This window comes from Lethenteron reissneri, chromosome 21, assembly GCF_015708825.2.
Source record: "Lethenteron reissneri isolate LAM-NWPU_2019-01 chromosome 21, ASM1570882v1, whole genome shotgun sequence".
In the NCBI taxonomy this organism is placed as follows: Eukaryota; Metazoa; Chordata; class Hyperoartia; order Petromyzontiformes; family Petromyzontidae; genus Lethenteron; species Lethenteron reissneri.
In genome coordinates this window covers 1,466,187-1,491,472 of record NC_083799.1, presented here as the reverse complement: position 1 = coordinate 1,491,472, position 25,286 = coordinate 1,466,187, and the positions used below count along the sequence as shown (strand labels likewise).

The 25,286-nt window shown below is 41.2% G+C and overlaps 1 protein-coding gene across 1 annotated transcript in view; it reads right to left on the bottom strand.

Annotated features, from left to right (window-relative positions):
• The window catches only part of LOC133345007 (supervillin-like), a 107,494-nt gene that overhangs the window by 18,881 nt on the left and 63,327 nt on the right, over window positions 1-25,286 (bottom strand). Inside the window, 13 exon segments of the mRNA XM_061555347.1 lie at window positions 1,998-2,153; window positions 3,432-3,604; window positions 6,113-6,281; window positions 6,916-7,002; window positions 7,551-7,628; window positions 8,874-9,021; window positions 11,499-11,570; window positions 12,616-12,636; window positions 17,187-17,204; window positions 17,206-17,244; window positions 18,980-19,079; window positions 22,329-22,581; window positions 24,127-24,895. Of these exon segments, the coding sequence (XP_061411331.1) occupies window positions 1,998-2,153; window positions 3,432-3,604; window positions 6,113-6,281; window positions 6,916-7,002; window positions 7,551-7,628; window positions 8,874-9,021; window positions 11,499-11,570; window positions 12,616-12,636; window positions 17,187-17,204; window positions 17,206-17,244; window positions 18,980-19,079; window positions 22,329-22,581; window positions 24,127-24,895 (2,083 nt within the window).

Below are 25,286 nucleotides of genomic sequence, written 5' to 3'. Positions count from 1 at the left end.
CGACGTACATTATGCATGGACATTATGTATGCACATTGTTATTGTACCTCCTCTCATTTGTGTGCACTAAAATAGCAGTACCTATTCTATGGTTCTTTCGGTAAAGTCATGTAGATAGAAAAAATAATAACAATAAAATAATAAAAATATAGTTTAGATCGCAACACAAGCGGTCGTCATCAGAAACAGGGAGGTTAGCCTCTGAGGGGCAAGCTGTTTATAAAGGTTTAGAGATGGGCGGGGCAGCTAATGTTAACGTAGGGGAAAACTCCGACACCGTCAGTAGGTCTACACCAATCAAAGCATTGCACCTCGCTCCACACACCCACACTGCTGACCGTAGAGGTTGACAAGAAAACATAAATCAAATCATGACCCAAAGTGGTTGATGACATATTTCCAATGATTGCTCAGTGTATAACCTTCCTCTCGGTTGAAATTATCTCTGTGTCTGTATATATGGATGGCTTCATGAACGAATCTTTGTTGATAGCCAGTAGGCTTGCAAAGTACCATCGTCTTAGAGAAATAAATTTCGTGTGAGCCAGCCGCATTAAAATAATGATCAGCCACGGCAGAAGTATTGGTCCTACCGTGTTTCAAATCTGCCTTATGTTTACGGACACGGTCCGAGACATGTCGCTTAGTTTTCCCAATGTAACTGCTGCCGCAGATACAGCTTAGTTTGTAGACGCCGGGATATGGCATGTCAGGAATCTTGTCCTTCACAGATGGGATCAGATCACGAATTTTATGTACTGTGTTAAATCGGACCTGGATCTTGTGTGTGTTCATGATTTTGGAAATATTTTTGGTTACCCCTGCTATGTAAGGTAAGGTGATGTTTTGATTGGATCCTCAGATGGCTCCTTCCTCACGGTTGGGATGATGGCTTTGCGGATTGTGTAGTCAGACTATCCATTCATGTGCAATTTGTAAGGCCGCAGTGACACAGACCTATTTCATTTAAGTTTATAATCCCTTGTTCATCATGACGTCCTTTTTACTTCTATGTCTCAACAGCGTTATGGAGATCACGTGACGTGAGGGTTCTGCCTTTGTAGTGAGGGTTATAAGTTTAAGCTGAGGAAGGGGGAGGAGGCGCCTCGCCCCCTCATATGGAGCGACGTCACCCGCTATAATGGGTGTCCATTTGGAGGACGTCACCTGTTCATCATGATTAATGAGGGGCGCTGTTCGATGGGGAGTGACGGCACATGTTCACGATTATTAATGAGGGGGGCGGGTGCTCCATGTGGAGTGATGTCACCGGTTCATGATTATTAATGAGGGGGGCTAGTCGACGTGGATTGACGTCACGCGCGTGACACACAGACATTCTTGGCTCATTATAGTAGTACATTTCAGCCACGCCCGAGCAGAATATCCATAAATGGGAGAGATCTGTCAACTTCCACTTCCATGGTGAACTGGATGTACACGTGTTTATACATATAAAACATATGTATCAACTTAATCACATTAATGTTGTATATGTTTAGCAGTTAAGGGACTGAATGTTATTTAAACTTATAAATGTACGGTTTAATTTAGTCGGCTGTGGAATAATGCCCATACAGTCAAAGCTGAAATATCTCTGCTGTGTGTGTTTTAGTTTTGTATTTTTTACTTTTTCCCAACGTATGTAGCCAAACCATGCTAATCGGAGGTGCGGGGGAAGGACAACAAACTGAACACAAAAAGCAGTTCTAAAGAAAGTAGTTTTCAATCTAGATTTAAAAGTGAATAGCTCCAGTGGGCTCCGAATATCGGAAGACCGTTCCAGACGGCCGCAGAAGCGCATCTGAAAGCGTGCGATGCAGTGACCGTCTTTGTTCGATGGTTAGCCAAAAGCTGCTGCGAGGATGACCGGAGTTTGCGTGATGGTTTATGTATCGTCAGTTCGTGAAAACACCTATTAACCAACACCCCACGTTAAATCACCGTTCTTCTTGCTTCCAGGCATTCACGCTGCTGGCGTGAGCTCGTGCTCTTACCCTTGACTTGCAGTAGCATGACCGGCTTGTAGGGCAGGGCACTGTTGTTGGAGGAGGGAGAGGCGGTGGCCACACTGCGCAGGTTCACGCTGCTGAAGTCTTCCTTGCTGGCCAGGCCGGCCAGCGCAGCGTCCGCTAGCCTCGAGTGCTTTGCCACTGAGCACACGCCGACAGCAGGGGGGGTATTCAGCGGTGTTAATCATATGCCGATTAGAGACCTCTTCACCGCACGGCCAAGGAACAAACACTGACCACCAAAACTCGGTGTGTTTTTCTGAAGCATATGTTAAGTATGCATTATTAGTCTTAAGCAACATAGCAGAGACCATTTATATTCAGGGATGTACGAGTAAATCAGAACCCTCCTAAAAGCATTTAGAAGACAGGGTAGTCATTCCCATATGACACTTCTATTTAACTTTAAAGTTTGTACATTAAATATCGAATGAATGTTTTACAGCAAAGGGAAATTGTATTATCATTAGATCCAGTGGCGGTGACACAGGAAATAGCTATGTGTGCTGTGCTGGTGTCACGGCCAACATTTTATAGATTACATTCAAATTAGCTAAATGTTCCATACAGACCAGTGCCAGGTTCACCTTGTTCTGCACAGGGGCTCCCCTTACCTCAACAATAGCTGAGCAATGGAATGGCTGAGATGAGATATGGTGCAAGGTGCATTGAGATGCTGGGGAATTTTAAGTGCTCTAGAAATTCCAAAATCCTTTTTCCCACTGGGCTGAAAATGGAAATCCATTCAGTTGGTGTGAAAACATCCCCTCCCCACCAAGACAGCTCATTCACATTCCCTCCCTGAGCTGAAGGTTCCTAGCTCCCTTACCACCGCTCCTCCCCTTCGAAACACATGCAAAACTCAACACTGAGTAAAATCAGACTCATCTTTGCTGCATTCCTTCAGTCTTTCTGGCATCCTTCCTTTCTTGTATTGATACAATATCTATGCCATGTCACCTTGTAAAATCAGGACAGTTTAAACCCGCTCAACAAATAATTTGATGAACAACCACTCAGTAGACAATGAAGCTAAGTGGAATGACTATGAGTTACCCAAAAGCTGTGAAATAGAAAAATGTGTGCAACCAAAATATTTACAAAATTGCCTATTGCTCACAAGGTGCTAATTAAACTTGTAAAAAATTATCGCAAAAACTTGATATTTCACTAAATTTTGATCCCTACTCTTAAAATATGTAAACATGAATATCTACATCATTTTTTTCAACAATTCCAATGTAGAGGCATGATTAGGATTATAGTTTTATGTCCGAATTGCACTACACACTAACGTCTGATGAGTCACAATCTATGAAAGGCTATGGTCAAGGAAAAGTTTGTGAAAAGGTTCACCATTTACTTTAAACATCACTGCAGTCCAACACATTTGTAAGCGACTGTACACTACATCCGTACGTTTCTGTGCGCGGAGGCGGTTGGCCTCGATCGTGGCCACATTGAGCCGCTGCTCCGTGTACTCGGTCTTGATGTCGTTTCTCTGCGCCAGAGCCTTGATGGGATTACGCGAGGCGGCCGTCCTACGTGCAGGCCTCACCGATCGCCGGTGCTCTGACATGGCTGACAGCAGCCTGAGGCACACGCACATATGCACGCCACAAATCAGTTTCATCATTCCACGACAATTCCCCACAAGTTACTCTCTGCTGTTATTTTTGTCTTGTGTCTGGTATGTGAACTTATCAATGCAATTCAGGTCAAAATCAATACGGTGGAACTCTGCTCTTCCAATTTGGTGTGGGGGGCATTGGACATGGGTCCTACTATCCGTGTTTATCTGAAAACTCGACTCATCTAATCTGACGGCAAAGCGTGAATGCACACGGATGATGGGATAAATGTCTCGCCACATCCACGTCACTCCTCTTATCCGAGTAACGACTCGTATAAAAGATGGACATCCAGGAGGTAACTTCAAAGGTAATTTCGGGTCAGGTGAAGCCCACAAAACCCTAGACGAATAGGATGTATTTTCCACCAACTTCTACATCACTCCTTTTATCTTCGTGACTACGAGGCACTATTCCTGTCATGGCAACGACTTTCAAGAGACTCCTATCCACGGTGCAACAGCACATCATCATGATTACCATTATTATCATCATGAGCATGATCATCCTGACAAAGTGAAACAGTGGAATCATCCCAACATGAGAGTAGCCTCCACATAGAAGTTGCTGTTGGGTGTGTAGAATAGGGTCTTAGCTAACAGAAGTGTGAATGTTTTAAGGACACCTACCTAAAAGCTAGATAATCTAAGGCATCACACATCCCATTCAAAGGGTGAACAATCCAATAAGTAAATAAGCAAATAGTTCGCATTCAGAGTTTCCCTTAAATAGCTGTTGGATCAAGATAAAGGTACCACCTTAAAAGTGCAATATCGGTTCTTGTATAAACATTTTATTTACACTGGAAAACTCAATGTGTTATTGAGCTCCTTTACACAGGCGTCAAGACGAAGCTGGGTAAGCAATGTTGGAAAATTAGAGAAAGTTACATAGGTAGATACATTTTTAAAAAATCACACAAACTAAAAAAAGAAATTGAAAAGAAGAAGTGTAGTTTAAAAAGAATACAAAGAAGACATAAATTACACTTGCAAATTCACAGTTGTCAAATCACAGATGAAAGTCACGGTCGCAAATGTCAGAAATGCAAATTGCCCCAAGGGAAAATGCACCAGGATTTTACTGAAATGCCAGAGCATGAAGACAATTTAAATTTTTGGTCACTTCCCTATTTTCATGCATAAGAAGGTGAGAGTGAAAGATGAAGCATAGCATAGATTCATGTGCACACTAACACAACAAAACATTCCCTTTATGCATCACACTATTATTCTCAAACTACATCGCGTAGGGGAAAAAGGCATTAGCAATTTTTGTTTTACGTTATGCACGAATTATCACAGTAGCATAGACACAAATAATACGTCTAGGCTGCGGATAGAGTCTCCATGCAGCGCCAGGGCTCCCTATACTGTAAAGGTTTCTAACACTGATATTGCTGCATATATATTTTATATAACATGATATCGACCTCTAATTTTTACAAGGGCACAGCTCATTGTCCCTAAAGAAAAAATATGAGGGGGAATGGTAACGGTTTCATGGCATCGTGGAGCAGAGAAATTTACTGCGATGCCTTAAGTGTCATGTTCACCAAGCTTGCCATGTGAGAAACATAAAACAGGACATGGGCTGAGGATTCAAAGGGGAGAGGGGCCAGGATAATGTAAAAACAGCAGCTGAATGGTGATCAATGCACAACACGTGATGGAAATGCAAAAGATAATTCTTATCCTCAAAGCTAATGAATTACTCAAAATATGAATGACTTAAAAAGTAAATGCCTTCGTTTCCTTCGTTGTTATGAAGCACAATAAGCTACACCCGTGTTCAATGCCTATAATCGTAACTGCTGTCCACAGCTTGAGCATGCTGTGTTGGCTGTGCTTTCGAGCAAGACACAGAAGACATTGTATATAGGCTGGAATAACCCAATGAGCTATGGAGCTCTTTTTCACAGGTGTGTAAGTCCAAGCTGGTCAGAAATGGTGGAACATTTCCAGAGGAAGTCACAAGAGAAGGGTAGTGGGTCACATAATGAAAACACACGGACAAAGAGAGCCGACAGAGCGGGTGCACGGACATTTTGAAATGTTTAATTTACTGATCCTGCAAAACAAAAGCAAAGCTCCCCCGACTAGCTTTAACAGACTGTTGGGGCAAGGGCTGTGAGCGAGCACCTATGAAGGCTGGGACGGCACACGAAGGGGGTAAGTGGCCAGCACCACGCCCGGCCGCCTTTGTCTCCCGAGTGAAGATGTTTGCACACCGGACCAGGCACTCATTTGCGGCTGAGTCGACCTAGGGGAGGCCCAGGATCGTTTGAATATTCTCCACTGTTATTGCTTGCGAGTGGGAATCGAACTCGGATCACCGAGTCGCGCAGAACTAACCGCTACACAACCCCTCCCCACTCCTGCCAAACAAACACACAAAACACACACATGCTACGCATGGTATAAGAATGGCATGACTTGAGCCTAAATGCTCAATCAAGGGCCCGATTACCTGGGAGCTTCCGAGTCGTACAGAACATCCAAGTCCTCCTCGCGAATCTCCACGGCCACGGACGATGTGGAGCTGCTGTAAAAGCGGCGGAAAGTCTCATCGTCGTCGGGCTGCAGCACCTCCTTCACCACCTCCTCGGTGACGCTCACCACTGCCGTCCGTGACTCCACTGGGCAAACATTGGCAGCAGCAAAGGAACCTCGTGTAAATTCACGAATCGACGTAGGTTGTTCGCATTCATTTAAACTTGGCACCGTCGTAAATATAGACGTAAATGCAACAGCGTTTCTTGGCAATTCGCAAAGTCTCAGGCAAATAAAATTGGTGGATAAATCACTTAGGACTGAATCTGTAATAGTTGCATTTCATGTCATATCAAAGAAGAGGGATAATTAAAAATCTTCCATTATAATATGTTAAAGCCCTAATATTGTGACAATTTGATAATGGTATATCACGATCTACAGGGCTAATCAGTCCCTACTACAGTAATGCAGGCCTGAGACATTGGCACATCATCACAGGAAATTTGGTATTTATTCAGTTACATTATTTCAGGTTTACAGAGATCCTTGGAGGTGTTTTGTGAGTTTATTTAAATCACTACATACAGCATGACAATGCTAAGCACATGACTTCTGCCAGCCATGGGAAGTTTGCATCCGTACACTGTTAGCTCAAATCCTTTACATGTAATGCACAAAAGCAGCATTCAATGCCCAGATCACACATCACAACATAATTGCATATAACATGCTGTATAGAAAGTCGTGGATAACAGGTTAGTCATATAATTCACCCACATGTACACTTGGTATTGATCCTATCCAGGAATGACTCCAGCTTGTCCAGTTTCTTATCGGATTCCATTGAATCCGAAGGAATAATTTCTAGAAAAACACACACGGACGAATATCAATGCCAGGCAAATATCAGCACAGTGAATTAAAAGTAAAGAGTTAACTAAAAATACTCTACATTTTCTAGTTCAAGATAAAATAGCGTTACCTACAAGGTGGTCTAGTGGGCAGAGCTGTGAACCAGAAGAGTATATTCTTTGGTTCTTTCGGTAAAGTCACGTAGGTATAAAATAAAATAAATCACGACGTTTCGGGCGCAACAGAAGCGTCCGTCACCAGGTGGGACAACCACAGCAAGAAACAACTGAATCTGCATGTCATTGTTTCTTGCTGTGGTTGTCCCACGTGGTGACGGACGCTTGTGTTGCGCCCGGAACGTCGTGATTTAATCTATTTTATTTTGTACGTGACTTTACCGAAAGAACCAACGAGTATGGATCCCTGCAGTCACGAAAACTTAAAATATAGATTGAACCAGAAGAGTATTTTTGCCAGCGGTGGGGATGTATCACATTATTTATTATCCCCAAACAACCTTCTGACTTGGTACACGTGAATGTGGAGGTGTGCCGTCTCACCCGTCTCGGGCTTGCTGATGGCTGACTCGGCCGCCTTAGATCGTGGGGTCAAGGGGTCAGGCAAGGATGACACCAGACCTGCATGGACCGCCATCAACAGGATGCATGAAGCACTTGGTTGGAAAAAGTCACATTTTTGTTTGAATACTTTGAGAACATAAAGATTAAATGTTGCGGCTTGTGCCACAACATGTGTACATGGGGGGAGACAAAACCATGCCCATCTTTGTCACAAACCGAGTTTGTTTTATGTAATTCTCAGTGGGTGTGGTGTCCTTCAAGCATATAAAATATCCTTGTTAATAGGAATTATTTATAAGAAGACAACGTGAATTTATATATTTCTTCAGCCAGGAATGAACAAGTACTGGCGAGTTGCTTGAAACATAGTCTGTTGGTCTCCTGGAAGCAAGTTAAGGCATTGATACTAAAACATTGATTTCTTTTCTTAGAGAAACATAAGGCACACTTTATAATATTTGTACATTTGTTTTGTATCCCAACGGAAACCTTATTTTTACTTGCATGTGTATCAATTTGCACTGGGTATTTCAGTTAACAATGTCGGGGGAAAGAGTCAATAGCCACGCAGTTAAGACAATGATATCCTTGGTATGCTGGCTTCGGCATAATTCTGTCAGCACGAAAAAAACATCTGAAAGCAAAGGTCAAGAGGTCATCAAGACCACTGCCGGTGACGCCACCACACCTAGCCATTACTTCCTTCTTTACGATATATCCTGCAGTTGCATTGCCAATATAAATCCTCCTGATTTTGCTATTACAGTATTATTGCCTTGGTATATATGTGGTTGTAAGGGGTTAAAGAAAATAGTGTGTGCACAGCCATGTGGAGACAGGGTTCTTCAATAAAGCATTCCTACAGGGAAGTCCCCGTCAAAAGTATTTCACGGGATCTGCATTTTGAGGCAGGGTTTATGAATCATGAAATTGAAAAGTCTTGAGATTAATGCCCTCCTTTATAAATTACAAAATATATACTGAAGACTATGGGCTATGACACTGGTATGCAATGCCCTCATGCACCAAATTGTATTAGTAGCAACAGGGTATTATGATTACATTGAGGCACGGTTCTGCAGTGGCAGTGTCCGATGCACAATTTGAAAGTCATATGTTGGTCAACTACAATGTCAGCCCACCACGCCTCTGGGTGAGAAGTTACCAATGACTGTCCTATGAATAGACTGCACTTTCCATGAGAATGTAGACTTGCTACCCCTGGCTCGAAACTTTAAACACGTGTGAACCGCTGGTCCTGGGTACGACATGGCATCCTCACTTAAACGAATTGGCACTTGCCTTTCTTAACCATGCGGCCAGCCACCGTGAACTGCACGGAATCGTTGGCAGCACCTGCACCCCGCACTTGCCACGCCATTTCACTTTCGCTTATCAGAGCTTTCCGCTCCGAGATGGACATCTTTGAATCAGCCTCCAGCCCCAGTTTCTGAACAAGCAGAAAAAAATAGAAACGATTCGTTACAAATGTAATGTATGTATGCATGTTGATCTTCTTTCACAATGTATTCTTAGGTTTTTTCGGTAAAGTCACGTAGGTAAAAAATTTAAATTAATAAAAGTAAAATAAAATAAAAAAGCACGACGTTTCGGAGGCAACACAAGCTTCTGTCTTTAGGTGGAACCATCACAGCCACGACAGCTGTATCAAGTCGTGGCTGTGACGGTTCCACTTTAAGACGGAAGCTTGTGTTGCCTCCGAAACGTCGTGATTTTGTATTTTTATTTTATTTTACTTTTATTCATTTTAATTTAAATTTTTTTACCTACGTGACTTTACCGAAAAAAACCTAAGAATATGAATCCTTGCAGTCACAAAAGCTTCAAATCTAGAATTTCACAATGTACATAGCCAACTGTGCTAATCAGAGTTGTGGATCAGAACAGTTCTGCTCAAAATTGTGACAATGGTGGGCTTCAATGGGTTTTAATCTAGAATACACATCACATGCATGGTAAGTGAAATTAACGAATGGAAGGGCCTACTTAGAAGCTAATTAGAGGCAGGCTGGACCTTGACTAGTCATTGCATAGAAGAGGCTGGTCCACTGGATAGGAGAATGACTGTACCACCACCAACATAACGCCTCTTACATGTAGAGCCAATATATCTTGTTTTAATATTTATCGTTACATATTTCTAATCATTTCTAAGTTTCTTTTTTTAACAAAAACGTTCTTCCCAGCCAAATTCAAGAATCTAGCCAAGCCATGAAGATCAGTGTATTTGTCCATGACGAAAGAGCACAGACTTACTCTTATTAAAACATGAGCTCAAAAATGTCTAGAAAAAACTGTGCACCAAATAAATAATCTTCGGCCATGATCTACCAACTGCTGGATGAGGGCCTCCCCAAGCCATTGCCATGTCTCACAGTCTCGTGATTCAAAAATCGATCTGCTCCCCGCATACAAGCCGATTTCATCACTCCATCTGCACGGCAATTGCTCTCAGGCGTATTCCCTCTTTTTTTCAGCCTCTGCATCATTAGTCTGAACCACAGGCAATCATTGCTTCCAGAAAAGTGTCCTTCCTTATCCCATTTACATTTCTTTGCAGTTAATGTGGCATCTAAGTGAGATATTTTTTGTTTTTCACATGTTCTTCTCGTCTCAAGCAATTCCAAAGCACGAACCTATCCATGCTTCTTTGTACAGTTTTCAGTTTTATCCCCTTTGTCTGTTAATGTCCATGCTGGACGTTGGAACAGCTGATCTCAAGGAGGTGAGAAAAGGGAACTCCATACTTCTGAAAGGTGGCAACCTTTTCTATCACAGAGGGCAAGTATGTAGTAGTGGGATTCGTATTGTCTCTGGTAATCAAACATATATTTTGGCTTCTAGAGTACCATGACGAAAGATGCTCGGCTAACATGACGGGTCTCGAACTATTACAAGTTGAAGATAATTGAAATGTATATTCTACTAAAAAAACATATGAATAGAAAAATGTGACCAAATATATGAGAAAATAAAACAAACTACTAAATAAAGGTAAAGTGCCAGAGATGAACATCACAAAACATGTTTTGAATAAAATAAGAATACATATACAGGGCATAACTGGACCTCTAGAAGTAAAGCACTTCCAAAAAGTGTGCTAAAGCAGAACCTTCCACAATTAACCCTCAAAATCAACAAAACCACGGCTATTCACGAAATTATAAAAAAATAACGGAATGTACATATCCAGCTCATTGTCAATCCACTGCTCGATGATGGCTTCCCGATGCCGACCGAGTCAGTCATGGGACCCTGCTGGTCAGTGTGTATTAGTGAAGAATAAACTAGCCGGGGTTCTGGGACCACTTTCCACTGATGTTAGTTATGGCTGAGAATCAAACACGGGTCGCCGGGTTCACAGCACATTGCACAAAGCTTCGAGCAAGGGCTCCGCCTGATTCAGACTGCATTTTTATCATTACTCCGATGTGCGTCAGGCAAGCTCAACAATAGTGGAGAACACTCTATCCGTGCCCCTACGTCGTTCATAGTTTTCGTATTTAACATTGTGCACTCTGACATGGTTTGGATTCACCTTCTAACAGGATTCACTAGCCGAACAACCGTGGAGAAAACCACGCAGTACTCAACACGCAAAGAAAGGCTCCCTTTATCATGCACCCTATGGAAACTTGTGGCTTAGAATATAAATTAACAATGTTCGCCATGAAACTGCCAATTAAGTGATGTCACTGTTGCATCCCTATGTTACAGTATTCAAACTGGAATGCTATCGTTAACGTTTGACAAATAAAAAGTTTGACAGAGGTTCACTCAAGCGCATGGATGCTCTCATGCAGGATGAGAAAACTGCTACAAATGTGAGCATGGCGAGGAAAAATCTGAGCATCACACCGTGAGGAGGGAAACGCGGGAGACTGCAGCCAGTGGTGTGCAAGTCACCTGCCGCCGCCAGGGCCGATGAGCCTTGTGAGCTTGAGATTCAACCTCCAACACGACATAGGAGGCACGTGCCTGGAGGCCGCCACAAGACGCAGCGACGCAGCCAAAGGAGGCAGAGGAGGTCACGAGCAGGAAAGCAGCAAAGAGAGAAACAAGCCATTATCGTATCACTACTAAAGCAAGATGCAACAAGGGCAGTTAGGATTGTGATCACGAGCGGTGCTCGTAGCTGATGCCTCTGAAGGGATACATTTGATTTTGATGGGTCCTAAATTGTTGGTGCAATTTTTATTTTATGGAGGAATTAAGGAGCCTTCTTGCTCTGAAAGATATTTTAGTGTGGCTCAGAGATATATAACTCAACACCAAACCAAAATCTATTATACATTAAGGTTGATGATGTATGTATATGAACACTTGGATTGGTGGCACTGTGATAGGAATTCATTGCTCACAAATGGGTGGCTGGGAGTTCAAATCCTGGGCAGGGATTTACTCAGCCCTCTATCCTTCTGGGGTAAATAAAATTGGTGCCACTTTGTGGAAAGTTTAAAGTGGTTGTCCTATTAGGAAAACAACCTCCCCTCCCCCACCCCATTACATTTTTTTTGTAAGAATGGTTGGTGAGGTTCAAAAGGAAATGTATTTGACTTTGAATGTTTTATTCATATTATCAGTTCAATGGATAGCACTTGAAAGCAATTATCCTTAAAATATGTTTATGCAAATTCTATTATTTGTCATGCAATTGTCTTTTCATTTTACAACCTGCAGTGTCCGTACAGTATAATATACACACTGGACGGGGAGAGAGGCATCCTGGTAGAGAAGATTTTTTGATTTCGAACATATTCATGGAATTTCCCAGAAGCATGCACGACCTCTTCAGTGAATCAAATTTTCATGTTAGTTTCAAGTTTCAATGTTAATCGCTTTTGCTCCGATGAAGACTATGGTCTTGAAAATCAGGGCATCAAGTATTCATCCCAAAAGAAATAATGATGCTCTGTCAAATCAAAACCGTTGCCAGTTAAGTGTACTGGCCAATATATCACACAAGAACAAGGGATTAAGTGGAAAAGGCTGCTGGTATAAAATGGCCTAAACTAGACCTCACCTTGTCGTAGTGGATAGCGTACTTGTTTTGATGGATCGCAAAGAGAGCAGGGTTAAAAACGGAAGCAAATACAGGTCCCTTGGAGAGGTCAACATAGTGCAGAGAAGGGAGAATAGCAAAGACAGCATGGAAACGAATATCAGAAGCAAGAATTTAAGAGCTAAAGAGCAGAGCTTAGGTTTTAAAGATAAAACCAGGGAGCTACCTGAATGTAATTTACAAGCACAATATTGCATTCATTAAAGAAACCTGTCAATATATCTGTAATTGTGAATCATCAGTTGGATATTCCAACGATAAGGCATTAATATAATGCATACACTGGAAATACACCTCGGGCCAGTAATATTCTATATAAATGCTGCACAAGGAATACATTAAGAATACATTAAAATATATATGAATGTTTAGAGGAACTGACATAAAACACGATTATTAACACAAAATTTGCTAACCTATGATAACTGCTCAGTTTATTAAAGAATGATACATTTTTAGACACCTTCGCATGGTGGATCTAAACAACCTGATTTATAAAAATGTATAAGTAGTTTTTTTCCCCATTCATTTACAAAAAGGGTTGTAAACAGAATTGAAAAGCATTCATTGTATTGGCATATCTTCATGGCGAGCGTCATTGGCGGCAGTGGCACAATCAGCTGGTTAAGAGTTTGAATCCTTGTTGGAAATCGACTCAGCCCATCATCTCTCTCGGGTCAATAAAACTGATACCCCCTTTGAGTTCGTTAAGAAGGTTTTTTGTTCTATGGAGCGAACAAGCCTCTAGAGGAACATGGAATTTTCCACTACCATGCTCATAAGGAGTATCGGGACAAAACTCAAGTGATGTTTTCAGTACAATTAGATCTGATTTATATAAACAACAATACATTACTTGAACATTGTTGTGTATGCCACATAGTGCTTTGTAATATGTCATGATGCTAAACACCATGAGCTTTCTTGATGCAAAAATGTATTATAATTGCTACCAGAACCAAATATACGTTTATGCTTTCCTTTATAGCAGGATAAATATTTTTCATTCATAATTGAATACTCAACAACGGCATAAACTCAACAACATATTACTTTGAACTAACTATGAATACTTTTACAGGAAAGAAAATGCAGCTATAATTTTCATGCACCATAATAATCCACATTGATCCTTTCAGGTAAAAACCAGTGATTTTAAATGTTCGATTTAAAGCTTTCGTGACTGCAGGGATTAATCTTCCTGGTTCTTTCGGAAAAGTCACGTAGAAGGGAAATAAAATATATATATATAAATTAATGCCTGTGATTGTCTACAACGTGAATAGTGACCGAACTACACCGTGACATTGGCTGTAGCACAAAACACCATGCTAACAATCCAGGGATTGCAATATGCACGAAAGACGATACCACCTGCATCTGTGTGCAACAATAGCAGTGCGTGCACTGGTATACCAGCATGAGAACACTGGAGGCTTGGTGTGCTGTCGCCTGGACGTAAACAGAGTGAGGTACACCATGAAGCATTAATCATTAGCAGCAGGATGCTGCTCCAGGTTCTGGCCCTCAAGGGCCCTTGGAGAGCATCTTGGGTGCCTGTGGCCTCCCTGTGTCAATTTGAGCCTCACCATCAACTTCCCATGAATTGTGTCCACATTGCGCTCATGACTTGAGATAGAAAATATACTTTTAGGGCAATTAAAAAAGTTAATTCGACCTGTTCATACCTGAATAGTCACAGCTCACCAAAAAACAAAACTAGCCCCTATTCTGTAAGTTCTTTGGGTTGTTCGTTTTTTTATGTTATCTAGATTGGTAGAGTTTGTAACATGAAGGATAAAGCAGGATAAATAGATGATAATGATCATGTGGTTTTCTTCAAAGTCTAACTTCCCATAAAACGTTTTAGTTTATGCTGCTTCAACATCCACAAACATTGCAAATCTCATTAGACAGTGTCCCATGATTGATGGATCAACATAGTTAGCAGTGGCCAATGAAGGTGTATTATTCTATTTTAATATCAGAATGTATAAGCGATAAATGCGGTAAAATAACATTTACCCAATCATGTGGTACCCGTTTTTCCAAATAGCTTTGATTAATGTATAAGTGGTTCTTCCACCACCCTAGCAGTCTTACCAGGTTTCAGTTTCGATTTAAAGATTTCGTGACTGCAGGGATTCATATTATTGGTTCTTTCGGTAAAGTCACGTGGAAGGGAAATAATAAAATAATAAAAATAAACCAATTAAATTCTTACGTTTCAATTGCAATACAAGCAATCGTCATCAGGTGTGAAAACCACTGCAAGAAAATTTGAAAAAAGTGGCGGTGTATTGTGTAATTTTTATTATTTTATTATTATTTCCCTTCTACGTGACTTTACCAGGTTTCAGCTGTTTTGAAATCTACATGGTTACTTATTTCCATCAACTCTTCAATATGTTTTGACTTGTTCAAGTTAAGTTTCTCTCTCCGTAATGCCACTGAGTTCTCTGTGGTTCCTCTCTGTTCAGAAGCTACCTGAAGGAGCTCCACCAAACCACCAGGATGCAATCCTTCTCTCAACGCTATGTTCCTCACATATTCATAGCTGGGTTTAAACCTTCAGTATACGCCTAAAGCGTCTTGCCAATAAGCATGGTAAATCTAGAGAACAATATCGTACTGTGCATGTTTTTGTTTTGAGGGGATTTTTTTTTTATATATCAGGTAGAGGACTGACTGCCCTATATACTGCCTAATGTTAGCTACTGTGTCCAGTGTTGTGCATTATTTTGTGTACACTGACGCCATGTGATATGGCAGAGATTGGAGACAATCCAGGAATCTCAAGGATTCTTATGAACCTCTGGAAATTACTTGGACTAAGTTTTAGGTTGCACTGACACCTCAATGTGCAGTTGTTCACTGCATTAAGAATACACATCAACAAGCTTGTGAACGCTTCAGGGGTTTGGGGATTTTCCTAAGACGCACATGCTCACAACGTCCCCATATATAAGTAACAATGTAGCATTGTCATAAAAGTGACGTTAATAGGAAGTGCTAAGGTGGTATACTAGAACATCACCATTGCATCCAAGATGTTATTTTCTTGTCAATGAAAGAGCATAAACTGTATTGGTCAGTACACTTTGGTTCTTTCGGTAAAGTCACGTAGAAAGAAAATAGAATGAATAAGAAAACAAACATAGTAAACTTAGAAATATAATGCAATACAACACAGAGAGTCGGCTAACACAACAGTCAACACCCTACCTGGTTGATTACGTTCTTCCAAAGATTACTCAATTTGAAAGATAGACAAAACACAGATACGGAGACACATAGACAGACACACAAGCAGATAGAGACACACACAGAGACACAAGGAGAGATCACATCCTTCACAGATGGGATCAAATCACGAATTTTATGTACTGTGTTGAGTCGAACCTGGATCTTGTGTTTACTCATGATTTTGGAAATCTTTTGGTAACCCCTGCTATGTATGTCAAGGTGATGGTTTTGATTGGGTCCTCAGATGGTTCTCTCCCAACGGTTGGGGTGATAGCTTTACGGATTGTGTGGTCAGAATATCCATTCATCTTGAGGGCTTGGTGTACATGCTCCAGTTCACTGGCTAGGTGATGACGGTCAGAAATGCAACGAGCTCTATGGTGTAGAGTTTTGATGAGGAAATTCTTCTGGGCTGGATGGTGGTGGGAGTTAGGTTTTAGATAGGCATGCGTGTGGGTGGCTTTTCTGTAGACAGAGTGTCCCAATGAGCCATCTGGTCTCTTTTCGATTAAAACATCCAAGAATGGTAACTTGCCATCCTTTTCCACCTCCATGGTGAATTTGATGGCTGGGTGTATGGAATTGATGTGGTTGAAGAATTGGCTTAGAGCTGGCAGGCCATGTGGCCAGATGACAAACGTGTCATCTACGTACCTCTTCCACAAGGAATGGCATCTGTCTCAATTTTTTCCATGAAAACATTGGCTATCACTGGAGATAAGGGAGAACCCATTGGGATTCCTTCAACTTGTTTGCAGAATGTACCATTCCAGGTGAAGTAAGTGTCAGTGAGGCAGTTTGTCACCAGGGCCGGTACATCAGCATTCAGTCTTTGTTGAACCAAATCTTCAATGATTGCAATGATGTCAGGCACAAGAACTATGGTAAACAAAGAACTACATCGAAGCTGACAAGCAAATCACCTGGAGACAGTGAGATGTCTTTAATTAGAGATACCAAGTGAGCTGAATTAAGTACAGCTGAGGTGGTCTTGCCAGTGAATGGAAGCAAGGTCTCAGACAGAAATCCACGTGACTTTACCGAAAGACCAAAAGGTATGAATTCCTGCAGTCACGAAAGCTTTAAGTCAAGTCTTACTTGCTTGGGATCCATTGACACATTATCCTGTAAACTATGTTAATCAGCTGGCAAGGCATCCCAAGTTTCCATGCTTCAGTAAACAAGTAAACACGTTTACTAAAGCGGTTGTTTTTGAACAGTTGTCGTATAGAGCACACGGAACAGCCGCAGAAAGTGGTGGGTGGATGAAAAGCTCATCATCTTACCAAGAGCTGAGAGGTGCCTAGCTCCTGCATCTGACTCAGGAGCACTGGGATACCCTGCCTGCATGCCCAGAGGGTTATAGACATTGAGAAGATGCAGATTATGGGAAAGGAAAAAACTGCAAAGATTTGAGCCTAAAGCAATACAGCAAGCTTGTTTTGAAACAATTATTTTTTGCGGTTGTCCCACCTGATGACGGACGCTTGTGTTGCGCCTGAAACGTCGTGATTTAATTTATTTTATTTTATACCTACGTGACTTTACCGAAATAACCATGAAGGGATGGGATGGGTGGTGGAGCTTGTAAGTATTAATTTTCAAAAGAAACTCAACCAAGTGTACCATTCCCAATGTACTTAATGACGAAGGATAGTCTACAGTCTGGTAACCAGAATACTATGTGCTGAGCAACTGTTGTCAAAGATAATGCAGTAGAATGAATGACACTTTTGTTTAGCTCTCAGCAATTATCCTGTGCACACACTTGTTTAATGACTGTTGAATATAAATAGAATGTATTATTTATCCCTCAATTAGGCTCACTTATCCAGCAAAAAATGGGGCTTGTGCTCTAGGCAATTAACATTCCATCTCAAATATCATAGCTGACAGCACCACAGCCCTGCCCCCCCCCCCTCTTTGTGGTATCAAATGACCCAGGCAAAAATCACTTTCCACATGGAAAACATCAATTGCGTAAAAAGCATGTCCCCTTTGCAAACTTTCTCTGATTTGGTCATTTTCAGTGAAATGTTTTGGATAACAAACAAATGCTGTCCATCTTCTACAGTCTGGGCTCCACTCCAGTGCCTGGTTGAATACTACACCGTAAATATTTCCCTAATTTAAAACGTGCTCAAGGTGAAATGTTTCTGACCAATGGGAACGCCTTAAGGGAACAAAAAAAAAATCTTAAGTGTCTGCCTAATGAAAGGAAAGGCATCCATTGGTTGCCATGGAATTACATCGGCTACATCATCTATTATGGAACCCCAAAAAAGCCTCATTGAAATTTTTATATATATAAAACTACCTTGATATTAAATAGATTCTAAATTGGCAATTGCAATGGTTAACTTATGAATAATAAACAATAATACAAATAAAGCAACACCACTGAATAAAATAACAGTATAAAGCAGTTACACCAAGTCGCAAACTGTAATACCAGTATGACTGTCACAGTTAACCGCTAAAGAAACTATTATTGTGAATGATGCGTCATTATTACTCCAGTAGGTAAATTAATCTGTTGTTGTAGTTCTCTCTGCAGTCAACTAACTGCAACTCTGCGCTGCTGCCTCGCAGTGTGCTCCTCTGGCAAGCAGCTATCTTAACCAACGTGCACTGACCAGGATGGTACATCTCCTCTCATGGACAAAGCCGAAACTATGGCCCTCACTCCCTGGAAGCTTTGGTTTCGCAAACCATGGCATCAGATAGACAGGGGCTATAAGACAGAATGCCTTTTGGATCTGACTATTCAAATGTTGTGGGAATGGAAAGAAAAATGGGATAAATGAATTGGAATCTAATTTGCTCAGAGAGGAGAGGAAAACATGAGAACAATGATTTACTTAAATAGTTTCAGCTTTTTCTATCACGGAAGAACGGTTGACAGTAATCACAGAAGAGTGGGCAGTCTGGAAATCAAATATCAAGTTTAGGACTCAATAGTATGTCAGTTTCCCAGCTGACACTACAAGTTAAACAGACTTAGACTTTAAATATATGCTCCAGCAACAATCTAAGATGATACAGATGTAGGCACTACAACACCCTTATGGTGAAATACCTTTTTGAAGAGCTCAGTCCTTGTGATCTTCATGTCACCCGAACGCTTGTTCGAGCGGTTTTTCCAGTCTTCGTTACCACTCTTCTGCAATGAGCTCAGCCTGCAGAGAGGCCCCAAAGCAATTACATTATTGCCACACGGCATGGCTCAAGAAACACATAATCTGTTTTAAAACATCACGTATATCCACACAGTGAAATCTTGCTCTTGCTGAAGTATAAATAAGCTCAAGCCTTAGCAGTACTAAAACACCAGAGTCCATGACACAAAAGATGTACTGGAGAAATACGTATACAAATTGCTAAAGTAGACTCTCAGAGACACGATGGGAGAAACATGGGATACACAGGGAGACCTCCATGCACTTATGGGGAGGGGGGGGGACAAAAGGAAAGTTGGAATATAGAGGGTCTTGCTCTAGATGTAAATTATGGAAATCCATGGGGAGACATACAGAAAAGCCTGCGAGACGTAAGAGCATGAGTGGACTTGCAGTTTGCCCAACACAAGGAGGTAAACGCCACTGACATTTAACAGTATGCACCGAGGATAGAAAAATAATATGTACACTAAACACACCTATTAATGAGAAGTATAAAAAGCCAAGATGACTCATTTAATGTACTTAAGACACATTGTTTGCAGCTCAATAATACCGACGCAGAAAATTTGCTAACATTTAAATACAGTGTTTCATCCAGAGCAGAAAACAGAAAAAACTGAAGATTGATGTATAATTTATTTGTATTCATTTGTGGGGGTCAAAAAGCATAAATTTGAAAAACTATGCACGTTAATAATTGTATATTTGTACTACAGGTAAATCAATGACATAAATAAAATGTACCAATTGTGAGTGTGATGGCAGTTCAGCAATAAAAAGTTAAGGAGTGTTTTACAAAAGAACATAAAAACACTGTTTACAAATGTAAAAAATCGATAGTTGTAGCAAAATACTTGTGGTTTTTTTGTCTGGTAAGCTGAAGTGAGTGATCCTGTAAACAAATGGGACCTCACTCTACCAGTCTAACCAGATTAGTTACATTGACAAAGTCAGGAAAGTACTTGTTTAAAGTCGAGCAAGAATTGTGCAGTAAAAAAAACCAGGTGCTATTTTTTTGTATGAATGTAACTTTTTGAATAATGTAATCCCAAGATTAAAATAACGCATTTAAAATGTAAACGTAAATTATACTCAGTTGTCCAATTTTTTATTGTACAGGTTGGTCGAGCTAAAGTAAGGTTTATTTAAAAACAGAAATGAACATGCAAATGGAAAAAAACAAATGTTAGGGGTCAAACAATTGGGGGGTCACAAGACATTTGGATCACCATATACAGTAGCTATAAAATAAACAGAAAAACATACGGTACTTGGTTTTTATTACAAAACTCTGTAAAAGGTGGTTCATCTCTCTTTACAAAAAGGCCGCTTACTCGCTACGGCTGAAACCCACAGAGGAGCCCGTTAATACTTTGGTGAGACTTTTAAAACCAAGGTTCCCAGCATCTGAAACCCTGCAGTATTTGACACAGGCCCCATGCAAATGATTAAAAAAAAACTTTTCATCTTTGGTGGGCTTTTGTGGCATGTTCAAGGCCACACCCTAGGTTGCATAGGGGCATGTGGAGGCATGACATGCTCCAGTCTAAGAAAAGATAGAATGTTATTTCAAAAAATGTATAATCCCATTGGTAACCAAACATTCCCAATTCCTTCCAGAAACTGATTCTAGGTTGTAGGATCTTTGCACTCAGTAGCTTAATTGTAAACAATGACGACTCAAAGATGTGCACCACAAGTTACAGAGGTTGTCTATGAACTTCACAAAGACTGCTGTTTTTTAAATGGTTTTGTTGTTGCATAGATTGTGTAGATTGTATGTCGATACAAACGTAGACCCGTCTTTTTCCACAATTAGCCGGTTGCACTGTTGTTAAACGTGCTAAAAAGGTACGCAGTACACGAACAATTCAGTCTCATCGGATTGACAGTGCAAGCACCAAAATGGCAACCGTTTAAGATCGCAGTCAGAATGTGAGTGCTCACATCACTGTGTTCCGTCGAAATGGATTTTTTTGCACTTTTTGTACGCAGCATGGACGGGTTGTGCTTTTTCTGTAGGATTTTATTGTTTACGTGATGTGATGTTTAGATTTGTGTACAATGAATTTTAGGTGTATCTTGTAATTTTATTGTTTGTTTGCGGTTGAACCCAAATCAAAAGCCGAATGGTTCACAGGGTAAATCCTAATAAATGAAACTGAATTAACCTTTTTTTTTACCTACGTGACTTTACCGAAAAAACCAAAGAGTATGGACCCTTGCAGTCACGAAAACTTCAAATATAGAATAAATTAACCTATCAGTCAGGGTCAATTAACTGTGTTTAAAAATAGGTGTACATTGTTAATTTCAAAATACAAAAATGTATTATACTTGAAAACGTTTAATGCACTGTGGCAATGAATAACGTTTTATTATTGCATTGTTTAAGCATGCAAAAAAACAGCGTTTCTTAAGTGAGTGATGCCATCAGTGAAAAGGAGGCAATATTGCTTTTTTAACAGTTAAGATAAAGCTTCATAGGGTATTTGCGTGTGGAAACACTAACATCACTGGCACCAAGTACAACATTTACTGTGGCGTAACTCTGTACTTTCGAATACAATGTCACTGACATTGACATATGGCAATGTGCCTGAAAGTCAGTTTAAAGTATTATTTTCTCCTGAACGATTCTTCAAACTCTTGCCAGACAGCCTGGAACAAGGGCCAGATACGCATCTCCAAGACATGAACTATTTATATATTTGTATTCTTACTCTTACTTTAACAATGTCTTTATTTAGTTAGTGCCTCATGGTCAATCGCTTACACAAGTTCTACGTTTATGCACAGCCTCTATTCAATCCTTCATCCACCCTCCGAACTCCACCTTTGCTCCACTACTGGTGCAGCTGAATGCGGTCAACACAAATTGGCTGCATGAAGGAATCCAGTATGGTTTGTTTTAGATACACTCGGTACCATCAGGTGGTTCCCGAAATAAAGCCTTTGGACAAAATACCCACTGCTTCCTCTCTGTAAATAGACTACAATCAGCATAGAGAACAAAATGCTACATCATAACATTTCATCGGCAATCAATGCATGCAATCAGCATCAAATATAACGGAACAGAGCAATGGCAGAAACACACACTTAGGTGATGCTTTTAGACGTAAAAATGTCATGCATTGACTGAAAAGTTATATGGCTTCCTCATCCATTTACTTCAAATTAAGTAAAAAAAAGCGAATAATTTCAGTGGCCAATGTTTGCAGATGTGCATCCCAGTAGTAGTACCTATCTTTGATGGACATTGTGGTGGTAATCAGGCTCGGTGTTGTCGGTAGCTCACTCTTTTTCCCGATGGCATTGCTGCCTCCAGATGGTGTATTTGTTTTGCTCCCTGAAATCAATTCCGATTGGCTGGAAAGTTGTTGCTTGTCATTGGTAACTTGCTGTAGACGGTTCTGTCGCCATGGTGCAGTTGCCATGCCACTGGGAGAGGTGTCTCCAACAGTCTCCCTCGTAGGAGAAGTTTGATCAGAAAAATCTGCGTACATTATTGAAGCAACAATTATCAACATGAAAAAACACGCGAAAATTTGTTTCTGTGCAGCCATTAATGCACGTAAAATTACAGCGAAATATGATTTTGGGTTGTTGCGTTGGCAGTGGTACACAAGTGAAATTTACAATGAATATACTCCTGCATAGAATACGCCAGAATAATGTGCGAGTACAAAAAATTGAAACCTCCACTGACTAAAAGTAAACAGCCTCTTGGAAAATGAGTCGAGACGTGACACCAGACCATGAGCATTCATTGCACCCTGGCAAAGACAAGTGCCTCATGGAAGCCAGGTAACATCACCAGATGGGTTACAGTAATTCTCTGAGACCGCACATTAACAAATACACGTATTTTTGTTCAAGTGTCATCTTTGTACAACGTCACAGTAGGTCTGCCTTTCTTGCAATCGACTCTTTAATGTTTACAATCAGGGAACGTTCGCTTGCTGCTGAAGATAGTCAAGATGCTCGTGAGAGGCGAACGGTACAAAGCTAAAACTCTAAGCCACCGAGCTGGGCACGAGAGTGGTCAGAATGTGCCGCGCCCAGCTGTGGTTGGGAGGAATGGCTCATGGGGACCTGCCCACTGTGGTTCGACTCAAGCACCATTTGTTGAGGGGCCTTGAACACCACCTTATAAACAGGAAGTGTAATGATTTAATCTAGAAAAAGGGGTCCCTTTTCAAACAACTCGCATCTGCCCACTTCAGCGTTATAGATTTGTATGCTTTTCAAAAGGATTTATCATTTACATTCATAGTTTATTCATTGTATTAAAAAATAACAATCAATCTGCCCTTTGTCAATCCAATCTACAATGTGAGTCTTGGGGGTTGTTTGACCATAATTCACCTCGCCGGTCAGCACGAATGTGTATGTCTCGCCACTGAACTTGGCCAAGACCGGGAATCATACTTATGTCGCCGGGTTCACGGTATAGCGTGAAAATCAGTGCGCCACCGCTTCACTCCCTCTATCAATTACACCAAAAACATCCTCTTCATGTGCGACGAGTAGCAACCTATGGGCAGATGAACTGTAACAATACTCTCAGGAAGAGTGGTTTTAATCTTACAGACTAAAAACAAAACAGTGTAATTATGAAGTGGAAATTAACACTCATTCCTCTGCAGTAAACTTGTAGCACACGTGCGTTGGCAAGTTATTCACCAAGCAGAGGCACTGTTTATACAAAGTGGAAGGATACATTGCACGCACTTATAAAGCAGGCTCCAGAAGGCCCAGCGCGTCAATAAGAACTCATTTATAAACCCTCTTATTACACGTGTGCTTTACAGAGGGTTAAACATTTGAGTAATGTATAAACACATCACACTTATTGAATGTCAAATAAATAAAAGAGAAAAGTTCTATAAAAAAGACCAAAAAGCTTGTACCAGTATATTGAAAGCACAGATTAACTTCAAGTATGCCTTTCTAACAAATGAAACTGTTCAGCGATAAGTAATGTATTTGCTTTGTTGCTGCACATTAACAAACATCACAATCAATTAACGGCACTCACCATGTCCTGGAAGAGCTCTGCCCTGTGTTGGGCTGTCCGCGTCCGTGGCCCGATTCCCCAGCCTCCTCCCATCCGCACTCCTTCCATCCCCACCCCTCCACTCTCCACCCCCTTGGCTCCTGTCCCGATGCTCCAGCCCATCTCTCCTGTCGTCTCTGCTCACACCCAGTTGGTTGTCAGGGGCTAGAGATTCTTCAGTTGCCTCGACACAATATTCACTCTGCTTCACTTGTCCAGCCTCATCCTCCTTGTGCCGAGCAGCAACTTCAGACTTAATTTTCCTCTCAGAATGATCTGTTTGTGTAACCGTGGACTGTTTTGTAGTCGCTTTCTCCGATTGGTCTCTGGTCAAATGCTGGCTTGAAAAGCTCTTGGGGTTGTCGATTGTCATTGTCTCCAACTGCTTTGTATCTCCCAATCTCCCGTGATCATGACGCAGCTTTCCAGATAGCAATGTTTTCATTGTTTCCTGTTCCATTTGAGTTTTCTCCTTAAATGTGCTCTGGAACACTGACAGGGTAGTTCCAGGCATGTCATCTCCATGCAGCTCTCTTTCTCCAGCAGTCCTGGTTACATTCGAACTAGAATTGTTGTTGGATGAAGCCTCGGTAACTTCCTGTCCAGCAGAAAAACTTCTAGGCCGGCCAAGCTTGGAGGATGCTTGTGTGACCAGCTGCACTGAGTCCTGGGAGAAGTTCTGTTTAACCGCTTCAGTCCATTGACCAGGGCCACCTTCACTCACTGATCCTGAGGCTGCACCATCCTGGATCTGAAAACATGAAGTCATATTTTATGTTTCTCAAATGGTCACACAAAAGCATACAATACATACGAAGCATTATTTACTTTTGAAGAGTTAAGCCACATTTCTACGATCCTATTTCTTTCATTTTCCCTCATGTATTGTGTTTGTGGTCCCAAAAATCTCGAATGAAACAATGTAAAAATGTACTACCACAAGCATCCTCCTACCACTTACCACCACATAATCAGGTATTGTGTATCCCTACCAGACAATGCGGAAGAGGGAGGGTTACTGGAGTGAAAGACAAGGGATTGTGTGGAGTCAGGAGAAAGATGCGTCGAGCGAGATGCGGAATGGGCGTAATGCGAGAGACGTGGCAAAGCGGAGACACGGCATGGAGTTGTGTGGTGTGAGG